The sequence below is a fragment of the Schistocerca americana genome, chromosome 11 (assembly GCF_021461395.2).
Source record: "Schistocerca americana isolate TAMUIC-IGC-003095 chromosome 11, iqSchAmer2.1, whole genome shotgun sequence".
Classification (NCBI taxonomy): domain Eukaryota; kingdom Metazoa; phylum Arthropoda; class Insecta; order Orthoptera; family Acrididae; genus Schistocerca; species Schistocerca americana.
In genome coordinates, this window is record NC_060129.1 from 46,775,744 (window position 1) to 46,802,738 (window position 26,995).

Consider the following 26,995-nt stretch of genomic DNA (forward strand, 5'->3'; position numbering starts at 1 on the left):
GTCTGTGATACAGTATCTACAGTCATCGTCTATCTTCAGGATTTCTGGGAGCTGGGGTAATGCAGAACTTTTTTGATGTGTGTATATGTAGACCGTTCTAAGCAAAGATGGGAAAGCAGAAAGGTGGAAGGAGTATATAGAGGGTCTAACAAGGGCGATGTACTTGAGGACAATATTATGGAAATGGAAGAGGATGTAGATGAAGATGAAATGGAAGATATGATATTGCGTGAAGAGTTTGACAGAGCACTGAAAGACCTGAGTCGAAACAAGGCTCTGGGAGTAGACAACATTCCATTGGAACTACTGATGGCCTTGGGAGAGCCAGTCCTGACAAAACTCTACCATCTGGTGAGCAAGATGTACGAGACAGGCGAAATACCCTCAGACTTCAAGAAGAATATAATAATTCCAATCCCAAAGAAAGCAGGTGTTGACAGATGTGAAAATTACCGAACTATCAGTTTAATAAGTCACAGCTGCAAAATACTAACGCGAATTCTTTACAGACGAATGGAGAAATTGATAGAAGCCGACCTCGGCGAAGATCAGTTTGGATTCCGCAGAAATGTTGGAACACGTGAGGCAGTACTGACCCTACGACTAATCTTAGAAAATAGATTAAGGAAAGGCAAACCTAGAATTCTAGCATTTGTAGACTTAGAGAAAGCTTTTGACAATGTTGAGTGGAATACTCTCTTTCAAATTCTGAAGGAGGCAGGGGTAAAATAAAGGGAGCGAAACGCTATTTACAAATTGTACAGAAACCAGATGGCAGTTATAAGAGTCGAGGGACATGAAGGGAAGCAGTGGTTGGGAAGGGAGTGAGACAGGGTTGTAGCCTCTCCCCCATGTTATTCAATCTGTATATTGAGCAAGCAGTGAAGGAAACAAAAGAAAGATTCGGAGTAGGTGTTAAAGTCCATGGAGAAGAAATAAAAACGTTGAGGTTCGCCGATGACATTGTAATTCTGTCAGAGACAGCAAAGGACTCGGAAGAGCAGTTGAACGGAATGGACAGTGTCTTGAAAGGAGGATATAAGATGAATATCAACAAAAACAAAACGAGGATAATGGAATGTAGTCGAATTAAGTCGGGTGATGCTGAGGGAATTAGATTAGGAAATGAGACACTTAAAGTAGTAAAGGAGTTTTGCAATTTGGGGAGGAAAATAACTGACGATGGTCGAAGTAGAGAGGATATAAAATGTAGACTGGCAATGGCAAGGAAAGCGTTTCTGAAGAAAAGAAATTTGTTAGCATCGAGTATAGATTTAAGTGTCAGGAAGTCGTTTCTGAAAGTATTTGTATGGAGTGTAGCCTTGTATGGAAGTGAAACATGGACGATAAATAGTTTGGACAAGAAGAGAATAGAAACTTTCGAAATGTGGTGCAACAGAAGAATGTTGAAGATTAGATGGGTAGATCACATAACTAATGAGGAGGTATTGAATATAATTGGGGAGAAGAGGTGTTTGTGGCACAACTTGACAAGAAGAAGGGACCGGTTGGTAGGACATGTTCTGAGGCATCAAGGGATCACAAATTTAGCATTGGAGGGCAGCGTGGAGGGTAGAAATCGTAGAGGGAGACCAAGAGATGAATACACTAAGCAGATTCAGAAGGATGTAGGTTGCAGTAAGTACTGGGAGATGAAGAAGCTTGCACAGGATAGAGTAGCATGGAGAGCTGCACCAAACCAGTCTCAGGACTGAAGACAACAACAACAACAACATATGTAGACTGCAGATGCATATACAGATGTACAAGACGTACAACCGTAGATGCAGATGTAGATGTAGGAAGTAGAGCAATAGAGTGGGAAATAAGCCTGACAGACCAGACGTGGAAACAGAGAGAGCAGGCGAGCACGTTGCGAGTACCTGGATTCCTGCGGCAGGTCCGCGAGCAGGCGGTGGATCTCTATCACCTCGCAGGGGCTGTTGAGCACGGCATCCGCCCAGCCCTGCGAGGCCATCACCCGGTGGCTGTGTTCGCGGACGAAGGCGACTGCGGCCTCGGTGAGGCCGGGACAGGAGTGCCTCACAGCCAGCACGGCTGCGGCCGCGGCGTTGTCCACGTCGAGCTGCGAGACCAGCTGCTGCTCGCACCGGCCCTTCAGGGCAGTCAGGCCGTACTTGTCGGCGGCGGTGAGGAGCTGGGGCGCCACGCTGGCCAGCTGGGGGGCCTCGCCGGTGTAGCAGTAGACGAGCAGCTGCCGCAGCGCCGGCCCCTCCACGTCCCGGATGACCACCTTGCCCCTGCGGGCCTCCGCCGTGTCGTGGCGGAACGTGGCGGCGAACACGGGGCTCCTGGCCCCCAGCACGGCCCGGTGCGCCGCCAGCCGCGTCTCGCCTGCCACGAGCGTCACCACAGCGCCTTCTCCGGCGTCCAGCAGGGCGCCCAGATCCGCGACCGTCGCCTCCAGACCCTCGTTTACTGCCGACATGACTGACGGACCTGGAACACGGGCACCACTCGGTCCCGACACGGCAGGCGAGATGCGCGGGGACAAATGTGTTGCGTGTTGGACTGCACGGGAATGTGAGGCCAGGTATACTCATTGCCAAGACTCCACTCGAACGTACCTGACGACCATTTGTGAAGGTCGCCGTGTGGTGCAGCGAATGCCTCGGGACTCCTTCACATCTGCACGTGCCGTCCTAGAGCGAGTAATGGATTCGCTGCAATATCTACATCTACATGGCTACTCTGCAATTCACATTTAAGTGCTTGGCAGAGGGTTCATCGAACGACAATCATACTATCTCTCTACTATTCCACTCCCAAGCAGCGCGCGGGAAAAACGAACACCTAAACCTTGCTGTTCGACCTCTTATTTCTCTTCTTTTATTTTGATGATCATTCCTACCTATGTAGTTTGGGCTCAACAAAATATTTTCGCATTCGGAAGAGAAAGTTGGTGACTGAAGTTTCGTAAATAGATCTCGCCGCGACGAAAAACGTCTTTGCTTTAACGACTTCCATCCCAACTCGCGTGTCATATCTGCCACACTCTCTCCCCTATTACGTGATAATACAAAACGAGCTGTCCATTTTTGCACCCCTTCGATGTCCTCCGTCAATCCCACCTGGTAAGGATCCCACACCGCGCAGCAATATTCTAACAGAGGACGAACGAGTGTAGTGTAAGCTGTCTCTGTAGTGGACTTGTTGCATCTTCTAAGTGTCCTGCCAATGAAACGCAACCTTTGGCTCGCCTTCCCCACAATATTATCTCTGTGGTCTTTCCAACTGAACTTGTTCGTAATTTTAACACCCAGGTACTTAGTCGAATTGACAGCCTTGACAATCGTACTATTTATCGAGTAGTCGAATTCCAACGGATTTCTTTTGGAACTCGTGTGGATCACCTCACACTTTTCGTTATTTAGCGTCATCTGCCACCTGCTACACCGTACAGCAATCTTTTCTAAATCGCTTTGCAACTGATACTGGTCTTCGGATGACCTTACTAGACGGTAAATTACAGCATCATCTGCGAACAACCTAAGCGAACTGCTCAGATTGTCACCCAGGTCATTTATATAGATCAGGAACAGCAGAGGTCCCAGGACGCTTCCCTGGGGAACACCCGATATCACTTCAGTTTTACTCGATGATTTGCCGTCTATTACTACGAACTGCGACCTTCCTGGCAGGAAATCACGAATCCAGTTGCACAACTGAGACGATACCCCGTAGGCCCACAGCTCGATTAGAAGTCGCTTGTGAGGAACGGTGTCAAAAGCTTTCCGGAAATCTAGAAATACGGAATCAACTTGAGATCCCCTGTCGATAGCGGCCATTACTTCGTGCGAATAAAGAGCTAGCTGCGTTGCACAAGAACGATGTTTTCTGAAACCATGCTGATTACGTATCAATAGATCGTTCCCTTCGAGGAGATTCATAATGTTTGAATACAGTATATGCTCCAAGACCCTACTGCAAACCGACGTCAATGATATATTCTATGTCACATATAGTCTATGTCACCCTGCACCGTTGACCAGAGGCTAACATGCCGTCGCATTGTGTTCACAGAATAACTGCGATTTTTGACTACCCTGTACGACCGTTGTCAGTGAGTGTGGCAGTGACTTCTTGAGAGGTCCGGAGCTTCCACCGATTTGGAGAGACACAAAGGTTTTACTCTCAGCTTCGTGGTGTGGGGAGTGACGAGTTATGTCTCCAGGCTGCGGTCCGTAGTGAGAAAGAGAACTCTGGCAGCAGAGCGATACGTCACAGACATCCTATGTTCACATCCGTTAGCTATCATGTGACAGTATCGCGGTGCCACTTTCAACAGGACAGTGCTTGCCCACACACGGCGTTTGTCTCTATAACCCGTCTCCGTGATGCTGAGGAACACCTGTGGCCAGCAAGTTTCCCAAATCTGTCTCCAGTGGAACGTATGTGGGATCAGCCCAGGTCAGCTCTGTCCAAGTGACAGTGACCTTGGTCTCGAGGACCAGTTACAGCGCTTGTGGGCCGAGTTGCTTCACGAGGTGGCACAACAGGTTTATTACACCCTTCCCAGCCGAGTCAGTGCCTACATTCTGGACAGAGGGGGTGCAACTTCATACTGTTAAGGGCGGTAGGATGTCAAACGGCACGTCTTGGAGCAGGAGAGACAGCACAGGACATTTTAATTTTCACTGTCTATACTTTTACGAATAAATTCATAAAACTTTGTCAGCATGACCAGGAAGGATTAAAGATTCGCAATCATAGCAGTGGAAGTTCAAAAAATGACAAATAATATTTTTCCACGTGTGAAAGTTCATCATTTTTTCACTTCTATTGGCTGCGTTTGTTGCTACAGGTACACGTTTCTTCATAAGTAAGAGAGATTCTTCGATGAATTTTGTACAGCATACAAAACATATTTACAGGTGTATGAAACTCTAGAAATTATTTAATTTATGAAAAAATGAATGTGCTGTTACATTTTAAACTTCATGTTTGGAAAAAACTCAAATTTTATAGTTAATTATCTCAATTTTTACCACATTTTTTAATAGATTTGGAAAATTCTAGAGTTTCATACACCTGTACGTATGGTTTGTATGCTGTGCAAATTTATCGAAGAATCTCCCTTACTTATGAAGAAAAGTGTACATATAGCAATAAATGCAGCCAATGGTAGTGAAAAAAAGGTGAAATACAAATGTAGAAAAATAAATTATTTTCTTATATTTTTGAACTTCCTCCACTGTAAGTGTCAATCCTGAATCCTTTCTGGTCATTCTGACAAAGTTTTATGAATTTATTTGTAAAAGTATAGACAGTGGAAATTAAAAATTCCTGTGGTTCTCTCCTGCTCCAAGTCGTCCCGTTTGACGTCCTACCCCCCTTAATGGACTCACAGAGTCACGTTCTTAGTAAATTTGACTGGATATTGTAATCACTGAATAACATCATGTACCCTCTCTACCCTTGAAGTTTCATATCGTTTCCTCCCCCGCTTCTTGGGTGCCACAATTTTTGTCAGGCACTGTATGTAGCCTACAAACTGACTCGTTGCATACAATTTCAATAGAAATTGTATTAAGTATTCCCACAATATGGAATAAGCCAACAAATTAAGATGTCTGCGAATTGAGTTACTAACAGTTCAACCATGTATCTGAAAAATGACTCATCTTAAAAGTTTCCAGAATAAATGACTGAAAAAAAGGGTAAACTGTTTGAAAGATAAGAATCAATTCCTGAAAGCGTGGCCCACTTTGGTATTGCGAGTGGTTTGCAAATCGGCTTCTGTAGTTATCACTGATACAGGCGCAGCATTTATCTGAAGGCAGCATGTTATCTCGGATTGAGAGTCACTGACATAAGTGGAAGTAACGTCAGGCGTGGCCCAGGAAACTACTTTGGGCCCTTATTGTTGATGCTGAATGTTAATGTCGTGCTGGAAACTACTATGAGCGACATCAGACTTTATGCTGGTGATTCAGTTATGTATAACGAAGTACTGTCTGAAAAAAGGCTGCACAAGTATTTCGTTAGATCTTGATACGACTTCAAAGTAGTGGAAAGATTAACAACCTGTATTAAATATATTAGAAAATTAAAACTGTGCATTTCACAGAAAGCAGAAAAATAGTATCCTATGCCTACAACATCAATGAATCACAACTGGAAACAGTCAACAAATACCTGGGTATAATAACTTTTAGGGATATGAAGTGGTATGAATACATAAGCCTCGCTGGCGGTAAGGCAAGTTCATTGGCATGAATCTGGGAAAACTCTGTCATTCCACAAAGGAGGCTGCTTCCAATCGCTTGCGCGAGGTGGTTGTGCGAGTGTTATACTAACACCAAATAAGAGTAACTTTGGTATTGAATTGGCAGACGTTTGAAGATAGTGTGCTTAGAACCTTTCTAAAACTGGTAGTCAGTGGAGAATCTAGAAACATTCTTCAGCGCCTTACGTATTGCTCATCCATGGAATCTGAAGACAGATCTAATCTAATTGTAGAGAGACACTTAAACAGCGATGATGCTCATCACCAAGCCAATATCAACACCACGATCATGTGTCAGTACCCTTCATCTGGTCTCCATCTGAGATTAATTAATTGGCCTACGGTTTCTTTTATTATTTATTTATTTATATTTCATGGCCTACCTTGGACGGCTCTAGTCAATTATAGAAACGTTTGTTATTCAGTAATGCAATATAGTTCAATAATAATTAAATAAGACAATTCAGTTGTGCAGTAGTCATAAAGGGATTGTGTACAAAGGGGTTTTGTTGTTCTGTCTGCCCAATACTTCTTCATTCTTTCACATATCTTCTTTCTTTCTTCGTCTGAGATCACTCTTTCTGTAGCCCTTTTATTCATCTTAGTTCGTATCCTGGTTTGTGTGTCTTGCAGTATTTTGGTATTCTCTCTTTTCTTTTCTAGGCCGTCTACTGTAATTTTGAGTCTCTCATGTCTTCCTTATTTTCTGTGATACATTTAATGTTGCTCTTACAATTCTACAGTTTTCCTATTATTCCCTTACTAATTCCGTTTTCTGGTGTTCTCATCAAATATCCAAAGAATGAGATACATGTCTTCCTGATCGTGCCCATTACTGGTTCTATTTTCTTGTACACTGTTTCATTTGAAGCTATTTTCCAATGCTCATTTACTTGATATTGTCCTAATTTTTCTCCTTTCTATCTTTAGTATTTTGTCAATTTCTGTCATATTAGATGTTTTGAAGATGGTTTCATCTGCGTAAGTTATTTCTGTTTGAGTAACTGCTTTATAATGTTTTAATTTTCCATCTTTGGATAGACTTTTTTTGCTGTATGTTTTTGGTAACGTAATTTGCTTTGTTGAATTTTTTGTTCTATTTTGCCATGGTGGTTTCTCACTTAGATTGTAAGTTACGATTTCGCCTAAATATTTGAATTTATCAACAACTTTGATTTCTTGTTCTCCTATTGTAATTTTCCTTGCAAGTGGTGGGTTAGTTAGCACAATCACATTTCTGAGGCCAATGTTCTGTGCTATTTCTTGTAGTGATTTCACTTGTTCCTGGTTTCTTGAACATTGTTGACTAGGAGGGCAAGATCATGAGAAAATTGCAAGCAGAGCAAACTTTTTTCATTTTTCGCACTTCCAACTCCTATGTTCTTTGAGTTGTCCTTGTACCATTCTCTCATTATGTATTTCACGGCACAGTTGAACAGCAATGGTGATAGACAGTTACGTTGCCTTAAGCTTGTTTTTACAAGGAATATTTCAGAAATTTCTCCTGAAATTTTACTTTGATTTAGTGTTGGTTAGACTGAGTCCTATTAATATAATTACTTTTGGACGGCGTCCCAAATTCCTTAAAATTTTTAGTACTGAAGTCTATGAAGGCAGTCATATGTCTTCACAAGATCTACTGATGTTATAGGGAAGGATTTTTTCCGTTTCATGTAGTATGCCATAACCAATTTTAAACTAAACATTGCTCCCTTATTACTTTAGCTAACTGTAACTGTGTGGCTAGTTGAAATAAATGAATAAAATACAGTCGCCAGATTAATGTTACTCCACGATTCCTCCATTAGAGTAACAGCTCACATTAAACGAAAAAAATATTCCCAGAAATTCTCTGAGGCAAAAGGCATCATTTTAGTCTCACAGGGTTCAAGGCTGGACAGGTAGTAACACATAATCTGTCATTTAGGCTGGCCATGTTGAAAAATTTGTGAACACAAGACTCCTGGTAAAACTGAGAGACTTTCTTAATGAGTTTCAATGTGCAAGGTATAATGTAAAAACCGCTTTGAGCGTGGGACATATCAGAGGAGCAATTGCGCCAATCCTGCTGCCTCATTAGGATGCATCTGGCTGTGCTGTAACGAATCAAAATATTCAGATCAGTAAAATTCCCTTAGTGTATCTAATACAAAAAATCAGCAAATGAAGCAGGCAATAGAGCATACAAACGTCCAGAAAATGGTATCGACTGGAAGCGGAAAATTACTAAGCAGGGTTGGCTAAAGGAGAAATGTAAGGATTTAGAAGCATTTTCACTAGGGGACAGATAGATATGTCCGACAGGAAAATTAAAGAGGCGTTTGGAGAAATGAGAAGCATATGTACGAATATAAAGAGCTCAAACGGAAAATCAGTCCTAGCAAATAAGGGAATGCTGAAAGGTGGAAGGAGTATGTCGAGGGTCTATACAAGAGGGATAAACTGAGGCAATATTATAGAAATGCAAGAAGATGTATAGGAAGATGAGATGGAAGATATGATACTGTGACAAGAATTAGATAGACCACTGAAAGACCGAAATCGAAACAAGTCCCCGGGAGTAGACAATATTCCGCTAGAGCTACTATAAGAACCTGCTGTGATAAAACTGTTCCATCTTGTGAGCAAGATGTACGAGATTTAAAGAAGAATGTAATAATTGCAAATCGAAAGAAAGCAGTTGATGACAGGTGCAAAATTGCCGAACTATCAGCTTAATATTACTATATTATTACTATATTACTATATCTTCGACGTTTACCAGCCATGGATGGACAGACTGCATCACATATACAATGTTTATCAACTAACATTTATACAACACCATATACAAAATTTATATTACAAATAAAAGAAAATATTTATGCAGTGCACGAAAACACATAGAACATAGAGAAAATGAAATATAACTAAACAGGAAAGTAAAACTTCATAGCAGCAAATGAAAATACCGTAAAGCAAAATGTTTACAAGACCATGTAGATCACACACATAAAGTTTCATTTTGGCAAAATATGTACTTTAAGTAAAACACAAAATTAAATGTGCAGTTAACTGAGAACATAAAAAGAAGATTAAATTTAGGCAAAATTATATATAAAACATAACAATATTTATTATTTTGTCCATTCACTAGAACCACTGTTGAAAAACTCTTCCAAGGAATATAGTGGATGTTGTTTCAAGTCCTGAGCAATTTTTTTCCGAAATAATTCAGGTGGCAGGGATTTCACTTCTGGAGGCAGTTGATTGTACATTTTTAGGGCGACTGTTGGAAAGCTGTCTTGTGTACTTGATAGGCGACACCTTGGCACTTCAATGTTCCTCTTACAGCGAGTGTCATTTCTTGTCTTATACTATAATTCCTTTGATTTTCTTTTATATAAATGAGGCAGAAAAACACATACTGGCTAAAAACAGTCATTGTGCCTAGCCTGGTGAAAATAGGCTTACAGTGGTCTAGTCTTTTGCTAGTGGATATGATCCTGATGGCTTTTTTTGGTAATAGCAACACATCTTTGCTGCCTGAGGAGTGTCCCCACAACAACAGTCCATAGCTAATGTGGCTGTGGAAGAGTGCATGGTAGACTATTGCGTGAAACTGGTCAGTTATTACCGTCTTCAGCTTCCTCAGGAGGTATATCACACGAGAAAGTTTGGTGCATACATATGCAGTGTGATCATTCATGGAGAGTTTGCTGTCAATCTTGAAGCCCAGTAGTCTGACAGTCTCCATGTTTTCTTGGTCTGCAATGTTGGATAGACTGCATATCAAATGTTGGGTTTTTTCTTCATTGATCTTCATTTTGTTTATGATGAACCATTCTTTTATTTCTTCAAACATCAAAATTGATACACCAAGAGCTTCTGCGGCTGTATGTCCTTTGGCAATAAGGGTAGTGTCACCTGCAAACTGCAACATTTGACTATTACAGCTCATATCATTGACATATATGAGGAATAGGAGAGGTCCTAAGACTGATCCTTGGGGCACTTCATGTTCCAGTTTTTGTTCAAGAGAAGTTTCTCCATGCACTGATACTACCTGCTTTCGGTTTTCCAAATAAGATTGGAGATAGAACAACACCTCCAAGACCATAGCATCTTAACTTGGCTATTAGTGTTGTGTGTGAGATGCAGTCAAAGGCTTTGCTGAGATCACAGAGTTTCAGTGCCACTCTCTCTCTCTCTCTCTCTCTTCAAAACTCTGTCGAATCGTTTCTAATAGATCCAGTGGGGCTGCCACTGTTGATCTCCCTTTGTGGAATCCGTGCTGTGTGTTTTGGAATAAGTTGTTTTCCTCACAGTAATTCAGTACCTGGCAGTGCATCACAGACTCAGTAACTTTGGCTAGTACTGGTACCACTGAGATTGGTCTAAAACTGGACACCTCACTTGGATCCCCCTTCTTATATATTGGTACTGTGTGCGCCAGTTTAAGGAAGTCTGGGAAGACACCAGAAGATAGACATTTGTTTATTGCTATGGCTAGTGGCTAAGCTAATTCTGCAATAATTTTCTTTAGCAGTGTGCAGGACATGCCATAGATGTCTACACTTTCTGAGTGTTTGTAGGAGTTCACAATTTTTATCATGTCTTCAGGGTGTACTTCCTTCCAGCTTTGAATACTGCAACTGTCTGCATTTCTTTTGTTTGCAGTCGGATCTAGGTCAGGGTGTGGAATTTCACTCACTGTCTTTTCCACTATTCTGACAAAATATTCATTGAAGTCATCAGGGTCACATGAATTTAAGCAGGAGGTAGTCTTCTTCCTATTCTCATTCACAAGATTCCAGGCAGCTTTACAAGGATTTTGGGCCTCTTTAATGTATGTATAATAATATTTCTTTTTTGCTTCTTCTACTGCCTTCCTATAAGTTTTTTGGCTTTTAGGTAGTTGCGGTGATGTAATTCTTTAGCTGGAATGTCTAAAGCTGATTTCATTCGGTCCTTGCACATTGTTACAATACACTTCAATCTATTGAGCTCAGGGGTGTACCATTGTTTCACATTGATAACTTTCTGCCTGCCTTGTGATTTGTCCACAGGATTCTTCACTGGTCTTACTGGAAACATGTCATCAAATATTGCTTTTAAGGTTTGGAACAGACATAAGAAAGAATCACTGCCTACTAACTCTGCAATTTTCTGCTGCCAGTTTACACAAGACAGAGCTGCTTTGAGATCATTTATTCTCTCATCTTTAACAAATCTTCTTTTGAATGTGTAGTTTGAATGCCATGTGCTTATCTGCAGTTTGCTCCTCATACTGGTTTCCATTACTATCGCACAGTGATCTGTTATCACAGGTTCAACTACACTGAGTTTATAATCCCAGATGTTGAGGTTGGTGATTATGGTGTCCATATTTGCAAAATACCAACACTAATTATCTACAAAAGAATTGAAAAACTGGTAGAAGCTGACCTCGGAGAAGATAGGTTTGGATACCAAGGAAATGCAGGAACACTTGAGGCAGTACTGACCGTATGACTTATTTTAGAAAATAGGTTAAGAGAAGACAAATTACGATAATAGAATCTGTAGACTTGGAGAATACTCCGTTTGAAATTCTGAAGGAAGTGGGAGTAAATTACAGGGAGCAAAAGGCTAGGTACAACTTTTACAGAAACAGATGGCAGTCATAAGAGTCGAGGGATATGAGAGGGAGCTAGTGGCTGAGAAGGGTGTGACACAGGGCTGTATCCTGTCCCTGATGTTATTTAATCTCTACATTGAGCGAGCAGTAACGGAAACCAAAGAAAAATGTAGAGCAGGAATTGAAGTTCAGGGAGTAGAAATAAAAACCTTGAGGTTTACTGATAACACTGTAATTCTGTCAGAAGCAGCAAAGGACTTGCAACATCAACGAAAGAAAAACGAGGATAATGGAATGTAGTAGAATTAAGTCAGGGAATTACGTTAGGAAGCGAGACACTTAAAGTTGTAGATGTGTTTTGCTATTTGGGCAGCAAAATAACTGATGATGGTCGACGCAGGGAGGATATAAAATGCAGACTGACAAGGGGTAAAACGTTTCCGAAGAAAAGAAGTTTATTAACATCGAATATAGAATTAATTGTTAGGAAGCCTTTTCTGGAAGTATTTGTATGGAGTGTGGCCATGTATGATAAACTGTTTAAAGAAGGAGACAATAGAAATTTTTGAAATATGGAGCTACAGAATAATTCGGTGGATTGGATGGGTTGGTCATATAACTAATGAGGAGGTACTGAATAGAACTGGGTAGAAAAGAAATATGGAGCCAAATTGACTTAAAGAAGGGATCGGTTGACGTGACACATCCTGAGACATCAAGGGATCACCAGTTTAGTATAAGAAAGAATTTTTTTTTTGGGGAGGGGGGATTAAAAATCGTAGAGGAGGGCTAAGAGATGAACACACTAACAGATTCAGAGGGACGTAGGTTGCAGTAGTTATTCGGAGATGCAGAGGCTTGCACAGGATAGAGTAGCATGGAGAGCTGCAGCAAACCAGTCTCTGGACTGAAGACCACACCACCACTACCAATAGCAACAGCAACATCTAATAAGTGAAGAGGTCGTGTGCTCAGAGACTAAATTTACTAAATTTTGATGAGTAAAATGTCGACATCGACGGTGTACGATTTATTTTAAATTTATTATGCCACGCTGATGCTGATTCGCATGTATATCTTTAGTGGCATACATAACATTAAGATATACACAGTTATGTAGCTAAGCAACATGATCCACAGTTTTGACAGTGCTTGTTGCAAATTTTATTTGGCACCATATTAAGATGTCTAAAATCTCATCTATAACACAAACACAATGAGTGACAAAGAATGTGAAGCACTCAGAAGACAAATAAGGAGCGAAATGAAACTTCATGGGTCGACAGGGTATCCAATGTTATTTCAGTGAATACCAAACCGAGTCAAATTTACAAAGAATTTTGCAGAACGAACTTACATATAACGTTGCAGCCTCTCTGACCTGGGTGCATTCACTACTTCGGTTGTGAATGGTGTCATAAAGCTGTTGAATGAAAAATAAAATCGAGGATCTGTAGCATGAAGAACAGTTTGGCTTTAGGAAAGGTCAAGACATCAGAGAGGCAGATCTGACGTCGCAGTTGATATTGGAAGTAAGACTGAAGAAAATTAACAGATGTGTCCCGCCATCTAGCGGGCCAACCATAGCGCCACCTGGTTTCCCCCTTCAAGCTAGACAAGTTTGGTTCTTTGTAGTTTTTTCGTTTGACGCTTATTTCTTGAGATATTTGGCCCGGTGACGATCAATGGAACACCCTTTATAGTACCGCATGAGGAAAAATGTAGCAATAAAGCATAAAATAGATGCAGCATATCAACAGATTGGTGTCAGACAGAATGGACAAACAAATTATCAATTATAAACCTGTAAGAAAGACAGATATAGGTAGACAAAAAGAAAGATGGCTTCTGTTAAGAATTCATTGTAAGCCTACTTCAAGAAGCGAAGGAAAAGAAGCCAGTCTTTTATAAGACTCACTAGCCTGCAGACGATGGCCAGGAACCGTAGTGCTGTAACGCAGGGAGCAGTTCTTGATGTCTCAAAGTGCAAATGATTGTACTGGAAGTTAGAAAGCCTTTCCATTTCTCTTGAATAGGACCTCAATGTTTGATCTACGACTGGAGAGATTTCTTTATGATTCTGTCACGTACATGTTTCACTCAAATAAGTGTACCCCATGTTAGTGAATAGCGGCTTTTACAGTGGGTTACAGCTTTTGAGGCAACCTCATACTATTCCCTTAATTACGCCATTGTCACAGAACTGAGAAGTTCTAAGACTTTTCAATTCTTAGGTGGTTCTATTATATACGTTCCAATCTACGAATATGTTAACTCCTAGACGTGTGTCTACGTATGTTGTTTGTTTTGTCTGTACGTGAAGAGACGTACTGACCTCTCTAGTCGCTGGCTCGTTCCTTCCCACACTTATGTAGTGTAATTTCTTCTGCAAGCGACTTCAGTTTTCAACAGTAGTGATATGGAATACCACCCATAGTTTTTGGGTTCAGTGTAAGAAAGGCCCAAATTTCTTCTGGCAAACTAATCCGCACTTACATTTCAGCACAATAAGATACTGTTGAAAGAAATATCCTATTTAAACCAAGGGAAATCTTCTCATTGTTGTTTGTTAGTTTCGCCGATGTAATGGGCCCTTTAGTTGAGACCCTTACTGTTCGTGTTGTATGGTAATTGCCTGGTTAACAACGTTAAACTCATAGTTTTTGGAGGCGATGCAATTACTCTAATCGTTCCGTGCACGATAGTGTACGGTACCAATGCGTTCTAAAAAATCGTGCGCGAAAATACTATTTTTCAATGGATCTCATCTTGGCTTCTATTGATCACAGCGCTAGGAGGTTAAGCGTTTTGAATTGCCCTTGGCCTAGCGGCCATTTATGTACCGGGTGACCAAAAAGTCAGTATAAATTTGAAAACTTAATAAACCACGGAATAATGTAGATAGAGAGGTAAAAATTGACACACATGCTTGGAAGGACATGGGGTTTTACTAGAACCAAAAAAAAAAAAAAAAAACAAAGTTCACAAAATGTCCGACAGATGGCGTCGTTTGGTGATGATCGTGTGCTCAGCCGCCACTTTCGTCATGCTCGGCCTCCCCAGACCTCAGTCCGTGAGATTATGGGCTTTGGGGTTACCTGAAGTCGCAAGTGTATCGTGATCGACCGACATCTCTAGGGATGCTGAAAGACAACATCCGACGCCAATGCCTCACCGTAACTCTGGACATGCTTTACAGTGCTGTTCACAACATTATTCCTCGACTACAGCTATTGTTGAGGAATAATGGTGGACATATTGAGCATTTCCTGTAAAGAACATCATCTTTACTTTGTCTTACTTTGTTATGCTAATTATTGCTATTCTGATCAGATGAAGCTCTATCTGTCGGAAATTTTTTGAACTTCTGTATTTTTTTGGTTCTAATAAAACCCCATGTCATTCCAAGCATGTGTGTCAATTTGTACCTCTCTATCTACATTATTCCGTGATTTATTCAGTTCTCAAATTTACACTGGCTTTTTGATCATCTGGTACCTATCGGAAGTACGGGAATCCTGTAGCTATCCTACAGTGTAGTGTAAAAATTAAAAAATTACACGCTTCCTCTGGCCGAGGCAAGTTGAGCGAATAGATTGGTCAGTTTTCATTACCTGTGGTGAACCTTCGGCGGCTTGTAGAAGCACTACTTGTTCATGGACGGTTCCTCACAAATCCCCAAAAAACCGTGATTTTTGGGCGTGGAATATATAAATTGTGGAGATGACCACATTTAAAATTTCTGTTCATGATAAACCATCGAAATTTTTACCATGAGTTTGTAAGGTCCAAGACTAAGGAATTTATTGCTAGCGCACTCGAGCAGATGTAATTTTGATGGATTGCTCACGCGCTGCCTGCTATATGTAAGCTGTAAGAGAATCTCAGACCAGAGAGCAGTGTTGGCTGCAGTCAGAGCAGTGTCAGTAGCAGTAAGAGTAAGTAGTAGCTGCTGTTGTGTGTATCGTGTGTGTGGAGTTGGCTGGGCCGGTCGTGGGGAGCAATGGCGGAGCCTGAGCGATGTAGTATAAGGTAAAAGTAGCGTCGCGCATATGTACTATTGGTATATCAAGTCCCATGTAAATGTTTTAAAAAAATTTCTTAATAATAATATTTATTACAAAAAGTGACTTTGACAATCATTCGTCTCAATGTCAAGAATTTACTAATTTCTCCACTCCATGGTCATCGAGATTATTGTAAAGAAAAATCAGTTGTTTCTTTTTATACATGACAAATCTGTCGGCCAGCACTGCAGTGGGCTGTGCCAGAAAAATTTCTTATACGAGCAGATATATATGCGTTATCCGGCGACCTAATTGAGGTAAGAATATTCAATTTATTCAGAATGAATTTTCAGGGCCATGACGCAGCACTGCTGACGTCCAGATTTACCAGTTTAGATTCACAGTCAGTTAATTATTGAAAGATTATAAATGAGCCACAATTTTATTGAGAGATTAGTCACATTTTATTATTGGTAGGTTACGGAATTTAAGTGTTGCGAGGTTACACTAAATGTCAATGCTCTATATATATATATTGTCTGTTAGACTTCTTAAGACGATACTCTCAGTGAACTTCGAAACTTTTCTCGATAACATTGTGCTTTATCGCGAACCACAAAGCTGGTTTTCAGGCGTTCTTGCAGCGTGGAACGCAACTTTCTAAACAACAAGTCACAGAAAATGGCTCAAACTTTAAATGTACATTCATCACATATTCATCTAGATGCTACCATTTTGCCTTTTCCGAAAACATCTATCAATTATCAAGATACAACGAAAAAAACCACGATTTTTGGGTAGCAGCGGTATCAACTGTTGCGCTAGCCACTTCTATAGAACCCAGTACGTTGTCCTCGATGGTGAGTGTTCATCGCAGGTAAGAGTATCATCTGGAGTGACCCAGGGAAGTGTGGTAGGTCTGCTGTTGTTTTCTATCTACATAAATGATCTTTTGGATAGGGTGGATAGCAATGTGCGGCTGTTTGCTGTGGTGTACGGGAAGGTATCGTCGTTGAGTGACTGTAGGAGGATACAAGATAACTTGGACAGGATTTGTGATTGGTGTAAAGAATGGCAGCTAAATGTAAATAAATGTATATTAATGCAGATGAATAGGAAAAAGAATCCCGTAATGTTTGAATACTCCATTAGTGTGTGTGTGTGTGGTTCGAGGTTTTCGGGCGCTAAACAACGTGGTCATCAGCGCCCAAATGTAGCACTTGACACAGTCACGTCGATTAAGTATTTGGGCGTAACATTGCCGAGCGATATGAAGTGGGACAAGCATGTAATGGCGGTTGTGGGGAAGGCGGAGAGTCGTCTTCGGTTGATTGGTAGAATTTTGGGAAGATGTGGTTCATCTGTAAAGGAGACCGCTTATAGAGCACTAATACGACCTATTCTTGAGTACTGCTCGAGCGTTTGGAATCCCTATCAGGTCGGGTTGAGGGAGGACATAGAAGCAATTCAGAGACGGGCTGCTAGATTTGTTACTGGTAGGTTTGATCATCACGCCAGTGTTACGGAAGTGCTTCAGGAACTCGGGTGGCAGTCTCTACAGGAAAGGAGGCGTTCTTTTCGTGAATCGCTACTGAGGAAATTTAGAGAACCAGCATTTGAGGCTGACTGCAGTACAATTTTACTGCCACGGAGAGACCACAAAGATAAGAGAGATTAGGGCTCGTACAGAGGCACATAGGCAGTCATTTTTCCCTCGTTCTGTTTGGGAGTGGAACAGGGAGAGAAGATGCTAGTTGTGGTACGAGGTACCCTCCGTCACGCACCTTATGGTGAATTGTGGAGTGTGTATGTAGATGTAGATGTAGATATAACTTCTGTTCACGGCACATCGGTGAAATATTTATCATGTGCTCATACGATGATGTTATCGGGGAACCTTGAAATTTTTTTCGATATCACTATCCGATACCGATATCAAGAGATTCAAGTGTTTGCATGCAGAATATGCAGGTAATATTTGCTCTGAGGTGTAAATGTAGTTTTAACTGAGGTAGCGTACACACGGTAAGGGTTCTAGGGTCATCGAAAGTGTTCTGAGGTCACAAAACCATGTTTTCCGTCGACATTTCTTCGCCAATAAAGCTGCGTGACGCGTAGCCTGTATAATAGACAATCCACACCTTTACAAATTTGCCGAAAGTGGTACTACAGTGCCCAAAAATGAGCTAAAAGGGTCTTAACATGTCTGGAAAGAACTGCAAATGACTGACAAAAATTATCTGAAGCTGGAGAGACTGCAAATTCAGTGAAATATTCCTATTAATATTTTTATCCTTTTAAGATATAAATCACAAGCAAGTGAATTGCGATCGGTGAGCAAAGTATCTAGAAAAAAACCTTAGGCAAACTGTTTTGAATTAACCTTATATTACGCTTACGTATTTGTTGTTTATATGCAACAAAGTATACAAATATGTTCAAGTATATAAAGAAATTGTCAACATTTTACTGAGCTGTAAAATTCGTTTTAAAGCAACACATCCTGCTGTTGCGCGGAATAGAAGGGAAAAAGCGGAAAACTGCTCCTATGGAGGCCCAAAAAAGGCAAATATATTCCTATTCCAAATGGTTCAAATGGCTCTGAGCACTATGGGACTTAACAGCTGTGGCCATCAGTCCCCTAGAACTTAGAACTACTTAAACCTAACTAACCTAAGGACATCACACACATCCATGCCCGAGGCAGGATTCGAAACTGCGACCGTAGCAGTCGCGCGGTTCCGGACTGCGCGCCTAGAACCGCGAGACCACCGCGGCCGGCTTCCTATTCCAAACACTCTGACAGAAGAGGGGGCAACCTGCTGGCTGAATCCTCATTCTGCCTTGCTCACCAAAAATTTTGGCATGTGAACATACTCGCGCCTTTTTGTGCTGAAAGAGAGTAACACAGAGACAACGGTTGTGGGAGAGAGGGAAGACAGTGCCAATGAGCGAGAAAGAGAGAGGAGACAGTGATGGTCAGTGAGAGACAGAAACTGGCACTGAAATAGAAGCAGAGGTGGAAAACAGTGGGAGCCAAAGAGAGAGGAGATAGTGATGGTTAGTGAGAGTGAGAGACAGTGGCAGTAAAAGAGAAAGAGAGATGGATGGAGAGAGAAGCAGTGGGAGCAGGAGAGAGGAGACACTGGGAAATAACAACACAGGTAAGTGGAGACCATCCACAGGCTTGGAGATCTGTACTCTCCCAGACTGGCCAACTTTAACGCATAGGTATAGGGGAGATCGCATTTTGCACCGAAATTTTACACCTGTGGGCATAGGGGAAAAAATAAGTTGGATCCACAGAATGTTTTAAGCGGTGAAGTATCGAGGAGATGGCGGCAGTGGGGAAAAAAGACGAAAGGAGACAGTGTAAATGAGGGAGGAGATTGTGGCAGCGGAGTATACTGTGAATTAATGGGAGAAAAAGCGGAGAGTGCATGAGAGACATATATAGACAATGTCAATCAGGGGGAGATGCTGAGTATGAACGTTTAACTATGAGAGACTGGGTAGAACGATTTATAATGTTCAGTTTCAAATGAGTGAGAATGTGTGTGTGTGTGCCAGAATTTTTGGTGAGGGAGGTGGAGCGGGGATCGAGGCAGCTGGTTTCTCGCTTTTCTGTCAACGTCTTTTAAAGAGGAACATATTCGCCTGTTTGTGCTCCGACAGGAGCATTTCTCCGCTGGTGAAATACCATCTGAAGAAAGATGTAGAAAATTCAGTTATATCTGAATAAGATTTTAAAGTGGTGCAAACATTGCTAACTAGCTTTGATCATACAGAAACGTAAAGTTGTGCATTTTATAAAGCACAGAAAAGTTATCTCCTAAGACTACAACGTCAATGAGTCGCACCTGGAATCATTCAAATCACACAAATACTCAGATGCAAGAATTTGGCAGGATATGAAATGACAAGACCCTGGCAGGGTCGAAATTTTTTCTCCCCCATGAACCACGGACCATGCTCTTGCTGGGGAGGCTTGCATGCCTCAGCGATACAGATAGCCTTACCGTAGGTGCGACCACAATGGAGGGGAATCTGTTGAGAGGCCAGACAAACGTGTGGTTCCTGAAGAGGGGCAGCAGCCTTTTCAGTAGTTGCAGGGACAGCAGTCTGGATGATTGACTGATCTGGCCTTGTAACAATAACCAAACCGGCCTTGCAGTGCTGGTACCGTGAACGGCTGAAAGGAAGGGGAAACTACAGTAGGGCATGCAACTTTACTGTATCGTTAAATGATAATGGCAGCCTCTTGAGTAAAATATTCTGGAGATACAATAGTTCCCCTATTTGGATCTCTGGGTGGGGACTACTCAGGAGGACGTTGTTATCAGGAGAAACAAAACTGGCGTTCTATGAATCAGAGTGTGGAATGTCAGATCCCCTTATCGGCCAGATAGGTTCGAAAATTTTAAAAGGTAAATGAATAGGTAAAAGTTAGATACAGTGAGAATTAGTGTTCAGTGGTAGGACGAACAGGATTTCTGGTCAGGTGAATACAGGACTCTAAATACAAAATCAAATAGGGGTAATGCAGGAGTAGGGTTAATAATGAGTAAAAAATAGGAGCACGGGTAAGCTATTATTGTAGCCAAGATAGACACGAAGCCCACACCCATCACAGTAGTACAGGTTTATATGCCAACTAGCTCCGCAAATGAGGAGGAGATTGGGCAAATGTGTGTTGAGATAAAGAAATTATTCAGATAGTTAAGGGAGCCGAAAATTTAATGGGGGACTGGAACTCCGTAGTAGGCAATCGAAGCGAAGGAAAGTAGTAGGTGAATATGGCCGGGGGGAAAGGAGTGAAAGAGGAAGTCGTCTGGCAGAATTTTGAATGGAACATAATTTAATCATAGTTGACACTTAGTTTAAGAATCACGAGAGAAGGTTGTATACGTCGAAGAAATCTGGAGATGCTGGAAGATTTCAGATTGATTATATAATTATTAGAGAGAGATTTAGGTCCCAGATTTTAAAGTATAAGACACTTTCATGGGCAGATGTGGCCTCTGACCACATTTTACTGGTTATGAACTGCAGATTAAAACTGAAGAAACTGCAAAAAAGGTGGGAATTTAAGGAGTTGGCACCTGGATAAACTGAAAGAACCGGAGATTGTAGAGGATTTCAGATGGAGCGGTTGACAAGAACCAGGGAAAGGAATACAGTAGAAAAAGAATGGGTAGATCTGAGAGATGAAATAGTGAAGGCAGTAGAGGATCAAGCAGGTAAAAAGACTCAAGCCAGTAGCAATCATTGGGTAACACAAGAGATTTTGAATTTAATCGCTGGAAGAACAAAATATAAAAATGCATTAAATGTAACATTCGAAAGGGAATACAAACGCCTAAAAAATGAGATCGATAGGAAGTACAATACAGCTAAGCAGAAATGGCTATAAGACAAATATAAGGATGTAGAAGCATATATCACCAGGGGTGGGATAGATACTGCCTACAGGAAAATTAAAGAGACCTGTATGGATATCAAGAGCTCAGATGGAAAACCTGTCCTATGCAAAGAAGAGAAACCAGAAAGGTGGAAGGGGTATATAGAGGGAATATACAAGGGAGACGTACCTGAGATATTATGGAAATGAAAGAGGATGTACAGGAAGATGAGAAGGGAGATACGATACTGCATTAAGAATTTGACAAAGCATTGAAACTTAAGGCAAAACAAGGCCCTGGGAGAGGTCAACACCCTGTTAGAACTACTAATAGCCTTGGGAGAGCCAGCCATGACGAAACTCTTCCATCTGGTGAACAAGTTGTATGAGAAAGGCGAAATACCCTCAGACTTCAAGAAGAATATAATAATTCCAATTCCAAAAAAGCAGGTGCCGACAGGTATTAAAATTACCGAACTATCAGTTTAATAAGTCACGGCTGCAAAACACTAACATGAATCGTTTACAGAAGAATGGAAAAACTGTTAGATACCAACCTCGAGGAAGATTAGTTTGGATTCCGGAGAAATATAGCGACATGCAAGGCGATACTGACCCTACGACTTCTCACAGAAGATAGGTTAAGGAAAGGCAACTCTACGTTTATGGTATTTGTAGACTTAGAGAAAGCATTCGACAATGTTGACTGGAATACTCTCTTTCAAATTCTAAAGGTGGCAGAGGTAAAATACTGGGAGCGAATGGCTATTTACAATTTGCACAGAAAGCAGATGGCAGTTATAAGAGTCAAGGGGTATGAAAGGGAAGCAGTGGTTGGGAAGGGAGTGAGACAGGGTTGTAGCGTCTACCTGATGTTATTCAATATGTACACTCCTGGAAATGGAAAAAAGAACACATTGACACCGGTGTGTCAGACCCACCATACTTGCTCCGGACACTGCGAGAGGGCTGTACAAGCAATGATCACACGCACGGCACAGCGGACACACCAGGAACCGCCGTGTTGGCAGTCGAATGGCGCTAGCTGCGCAGCATTTGTGCACCGCCACCGTCAGTGTCAGCCAGTTTGCCGTGGCATACGGAGCTCCATCGCAGTCTTTAACACTGGTAGCATGCCGCGACAGCGTGGACGTGAACCGTATGTGCAGTTGACGGACTTTGAGCGAGGGCGTATAGTGGGCATGCGGGAGGCCTGGTGAACGTACCGCCGAATTGCTCAACACGTGGGGCGTGAGGTCTCCACAGTACATCGATGTTGTCGCCAGTGGTCGGCGGAAGGTGCACGTGCCCGTCGACCTGGCACCGGACCGCAGCGACGCACGGATGCACGCCAAGACCGTAGGACCCTACGCAGTGCCGTAGGGGACCGCACCGCCACTTCCCAGCAAATTAGGGACACTGTTGCTCCTGGGGTATCGGCGAGGACCATTCGCAACCGTCTCCATGAAGCTGGGCTACGGTCCCGCACACCGTTAGGCCGTCTTCCGCTCACGCCCCAACATCGTGCAGCCCGGCTCCAGTGGTGTTGCGACAGGCGTGAATGGAGGGACGAATGGAGACGTGTCGTCTTCAGCGATGAGAGTCGCTTCTGCCTTGGTGCCAATGATGGTCGTATGCGTGTTTGGCGCCGTGCAGGTGAGCGCCACAATCAGGACTGCATTCGACCGAGGCACACAGGGCCAACACCCGGCATCATGGTGTGGGGAGCGATCTCCTACACTGGCCGTACACCACTGGTGATCGTCGAGGGGACACTGAATAGTGCACGGTACATCCAAACCGTCATCGAACCCATCGTTCTACCATTCCTAGACCGGCAAGGGAACTTGCTGTTCCAACAGGACAATGCACGTCCGCATGTATCCCGTGCCACCCAACGTGCTCTAGAAGGTGTAAGTCAACTACCCTGGCCAGCAAGATCTCCGGATCTGTCCCCCATTGAGCATGGCATGGCAAGCAGTTCCACAGGACTACATCCAGCATCTCTACGATCGTCTCCATGGGAGAATAGCAGCCTGCATTGCTGCGAAAGGTGGATATACACTGTACTAGTGCCGACATTGTGCATGCTCTGTTGCCTGTGTCTATGTGCCTGTGGTTCTGTCAGTGTGATCATGTGATGTATCTGACCCCAGGAATGTGTCAATAAAGTTTCCCCTTCTTGGGACAATGAATTCACGGTGTTCTTATTTCAATTTCCAGGAGTGTATATTGAGCTAGCAGTAAAGGAAACAAAAGGAAAATTTGGAGTACGAATTAAAATCCACGGAGAAGAAATAACAACTCTGAAGTTTGCCGATGACATTGTAATTCTGTCAGAGACAGCAAAGGACCTGGAAGAGCAGTTGAACGGAATTGACAATGTCTTGAATGGAGGGTATAAGATAAACATCAACAAAAGCAAAACGAGGATAATTGAATGTAGTCGAATTAAGTCGGGTGATGCTGAGGGAATTAGATTAGGAAATGAGACGCTTAAAGTAGTAAAGGAGTTTTGGTATTTGGGATGCAAAATAACTAATGATGGTCGAAGTAGTGAGGATATAAAATGTAGACTGGCAATGCTAAAAACAGAATTCCTGAAAAAGAGAAGTTTGTTAACATTGGATATAGATTTAAGTGTCAGGAAGTCCTTTCTGAAAGTATTTGTATTGGGTGTAGCCATGTATGGAAGTAAAAAATGGACGATAAACAGTTTAGAGAAAAAGACAGTAGAAACTTTTGAAATGTGTTGCTACAGAGAAATGCTGAAGATTATATGGTTAGATCGCATAACTAATGAGGAGGTACTGAATAGAATTGGGGAGAAGAGGAATTTGTGGCACAACTTGACTAGAAGAAGGGATCGGTTGGTAGGATATATTCTGAGGCATCGAGGGATCACCAATTTAGTTCTGGAGGGAAGCTGGGGGTAAAAATCGTAGAGGGAGACCAAGAGATGAATACACTAAGCAGATTCAGAAGGATGTAGGCCGCAGTAGGTACTCGGAGATGAAGAGGCTTGCACAGGATAGAGTAGCAAGGAAAGCTGCATCCAGCCAATCTTTGGACTGAAGACCTCAACAACAACAACATTAAATGAAATTATCACACAGGCTCGAGGACAGGTAAGGCAGGTGCTGGAGTTTGGTTCATAGGTAGGATACTGGGAAAATGCAGTCACTCTACAAAGGAGAGTACTTACGAATCACTTACATACCACATCTTAGAATACTGCCCAACTGCATGAGTCCTGTAGCGAATATATGATTCAGTCACATCAGTGTGATTATCGTCTATGTTCGACGTCAGAGTGCAATAACAGACCCAAAAGGCAGGTAAAAGCATTAGTGGGGGGTTACATAATGCGTGTTGGGGGATGTGGAAAATAGAGCAATTTTTGTCATAATACGAAGATGGAGCGGCTTATCTGGCTCTCAAAAATATTTGATCACTGGCTTTCAGGCCAAAGATAAAACTATTTTCGAAACAGCAAAGTTTGTAAAGTGTTTGTATGCTGCCATGGTTAAAGTATATTGGATATGGCAAAATGGCGGTATCCAAAATCGTCGGCAAGGCGCCTGCGGTGTGCTACAGGTGAAGGATGGCGGCCGGCCGGTGTGGCTGAGCGGCTCTAGGCGCTTCAGTCAGGAACCGCGCGACTGCTACGGTCGCAGGTTCGAATCCTGCCTGGGGCATGGATGTGTGTGATGTCCTTCGGTTAGTTAGGTTTAAGTAGTTCTAAGTTCTAGGGGACTGATGACCTCAGATGTTAAGTCCCATAGTGCTCAGAGCCAATTGAACCATTTTGAAGAATGGCTGCAGAGATGAATAAGGGCGAACAGACGTGAAACCGTTGAACAGATGACTGCCCAGATGAACCAAGGGGCTACCAACAATTTTTACCTCAACGACTGTATAGAAAACGTTGCTGTGTATGAGCCTCTGCAGCAAGCGGCTGGTTCAGGCTGGAGAAGGCAGTGTTATGGAATGTGGTATGTTTTCTTTGCGTTCCCCAGGTAATCTCATCATTTTGTAAGGCACGCTGGATCAACACAAGTATGTAATTGTCCTTGAGGATCATGTCCACCCCAAAATGCAGTTTGTTTTTCCTTGGCACTATGGCACGTACCAGCAGTACAATGCAACATGTCACACAGCAGGTAGTGTATGTGCGTCGTTCGAAAAGCGCTAGGATGAGTTTGCCATAGTCCTGTAGCCCCCAACCTCCCCAGAGTTAGACCCAATCGAGAGTCTGTCGGACCACCTCGATTGGGCTGCTCACACCATGGATCCTCAATCGAGAAACCCAGCTCAGCTGCCCACGGCACTGGAATCGGTCTGCCTCTGGTACCTTCTAGATCTGCACTGACTCTCTTCCTGCGTGTCTTGCTGTGGTCCACGCTCCAAAAGGTGGGTTTTCCTTTTTCTGACAGGTGGTGGATTGCACTTCTTTCTGCAGATGTAAGGTTAGTTTGCTTGTTGAGGTATTTGGGGAAAGATGGTAAGGCAAGGATCAAGGTTAAGAAAGTCTGGGAAGTTAACTGGGTCTGATTTGGGGGTAGTGGGGGTTGATCACAGTTGGATGGAGGAGTGAACTGAGTCAGGCAGCGTTCAATGGTCTTTGATTGAGCCTGATTGGTATGGTTGGTGGCGAGAAAGTGCTACAAATATAGGGACTGGAAGAAGGCCACATGGCCTCTAATAAGTCTTGAAAGACTGAGTGGGGCAAAAGGTGAGGCTTAGAAAGGACATTCTCCTGCAGGGCTAAGGCTTTTGGAGGAAAGGTTCATGACTCTTTTTTGGGTCTGTTTAGGTTCTGGATTCTGTATCGTGGTGGGAGTAAGTTTTGAGGGTGGGGTGAATGTAGTAGGTCTGCAAGCCAGTGTTTGTTGGCTATGAGGGGCTGTGGGGGAAATTTGGAGGTATGTGTTGAACTGGTGGTTAGTGGCAGTCCAAGGCATTTGACGTGACCAGGATATACAGTTTTTTGGCGTAGCGTCGCGCATGTTTCTCTAGTTCCTGGAGTGCAAGAGATCCAATGTGTGTTATGGGTCCCAGGAATTTGGGATTTTACAGCAGGAGAATTTTACCGATGGACACAAGGTACTGCAAGGAGGTTTGCGCTTGGTTGATATGGTTTTGCAGGACAATTTTGGTGGAGTCCGAACAGATAAAAGTGATTGTGGAAGGAAGGGTAGAGCCCAGAGATGGGTAATTTGATGGTAAATTTTGGGGATTCCATGTGTCAAGCAACAACTCAGGAGAAGTATGTGGGACTGGGTTCTGGCTAGAATATATATAAAAGAAATAGTTGGTTCTGTGGCTGCATTTCTACAAATAAATTACTGTGTTTTACGTTTTTGCTGTTTGTTAAGGGTAAAGATACAAGCAGGATCAGATCTAACACTGAGTCATCTAACAGAGAAAGTTGCACGTGAAATTCACTGCACATAAGAATACTCATTTACATTTATAATTCCTCAGAAAAACAGAAATTAGGCAACAGCTTAGCTCATATTTCAGGCATAGTATTTTTACAAAGACGCAATGACAGCTTAAAGTAAATTGGTTATGTCATTTCCAAAGTAACTTGACTGGGGTCAGTTTCAACTTACGCGATCGTTATGCAACAACAAAATTTAACAATCCTAGAGTATTCAGAGAACTAATAAATTACTCTTCAGCTTGAGATGCAGTTGCAAAAAAGCAAATGAACAATACTATCGTTTTTAACG

At 42.4% G+C, this 26,995-nt stretch overlaps 1 protein-coding gene across 1 annotated transcript in view; it reads right to left on the minus strand.

The window, feature by feature from the left end:
- Window positions 1–26,995, minus strand: part of LOC124553223 (poly [ADP-ribose] polymerase tankyrase-1-like) — a 149,144-nt gene that overhangs the window by 107,705 nt on the left and 14,444 nt on the right. The window contains exon 2 of the mRNA XM_047127114.1: window positions 1,884–2,460. Coding sequence (XP_046983070.1) covers window positions 1,884–2,449 — 566 coding nt within the window. The 5' untranslated portion in view covers window positions 2,450–2,460. The remainder of the gene's footprint in view (window positions 1–1,883; window positions 2,461–26,995) is intronic.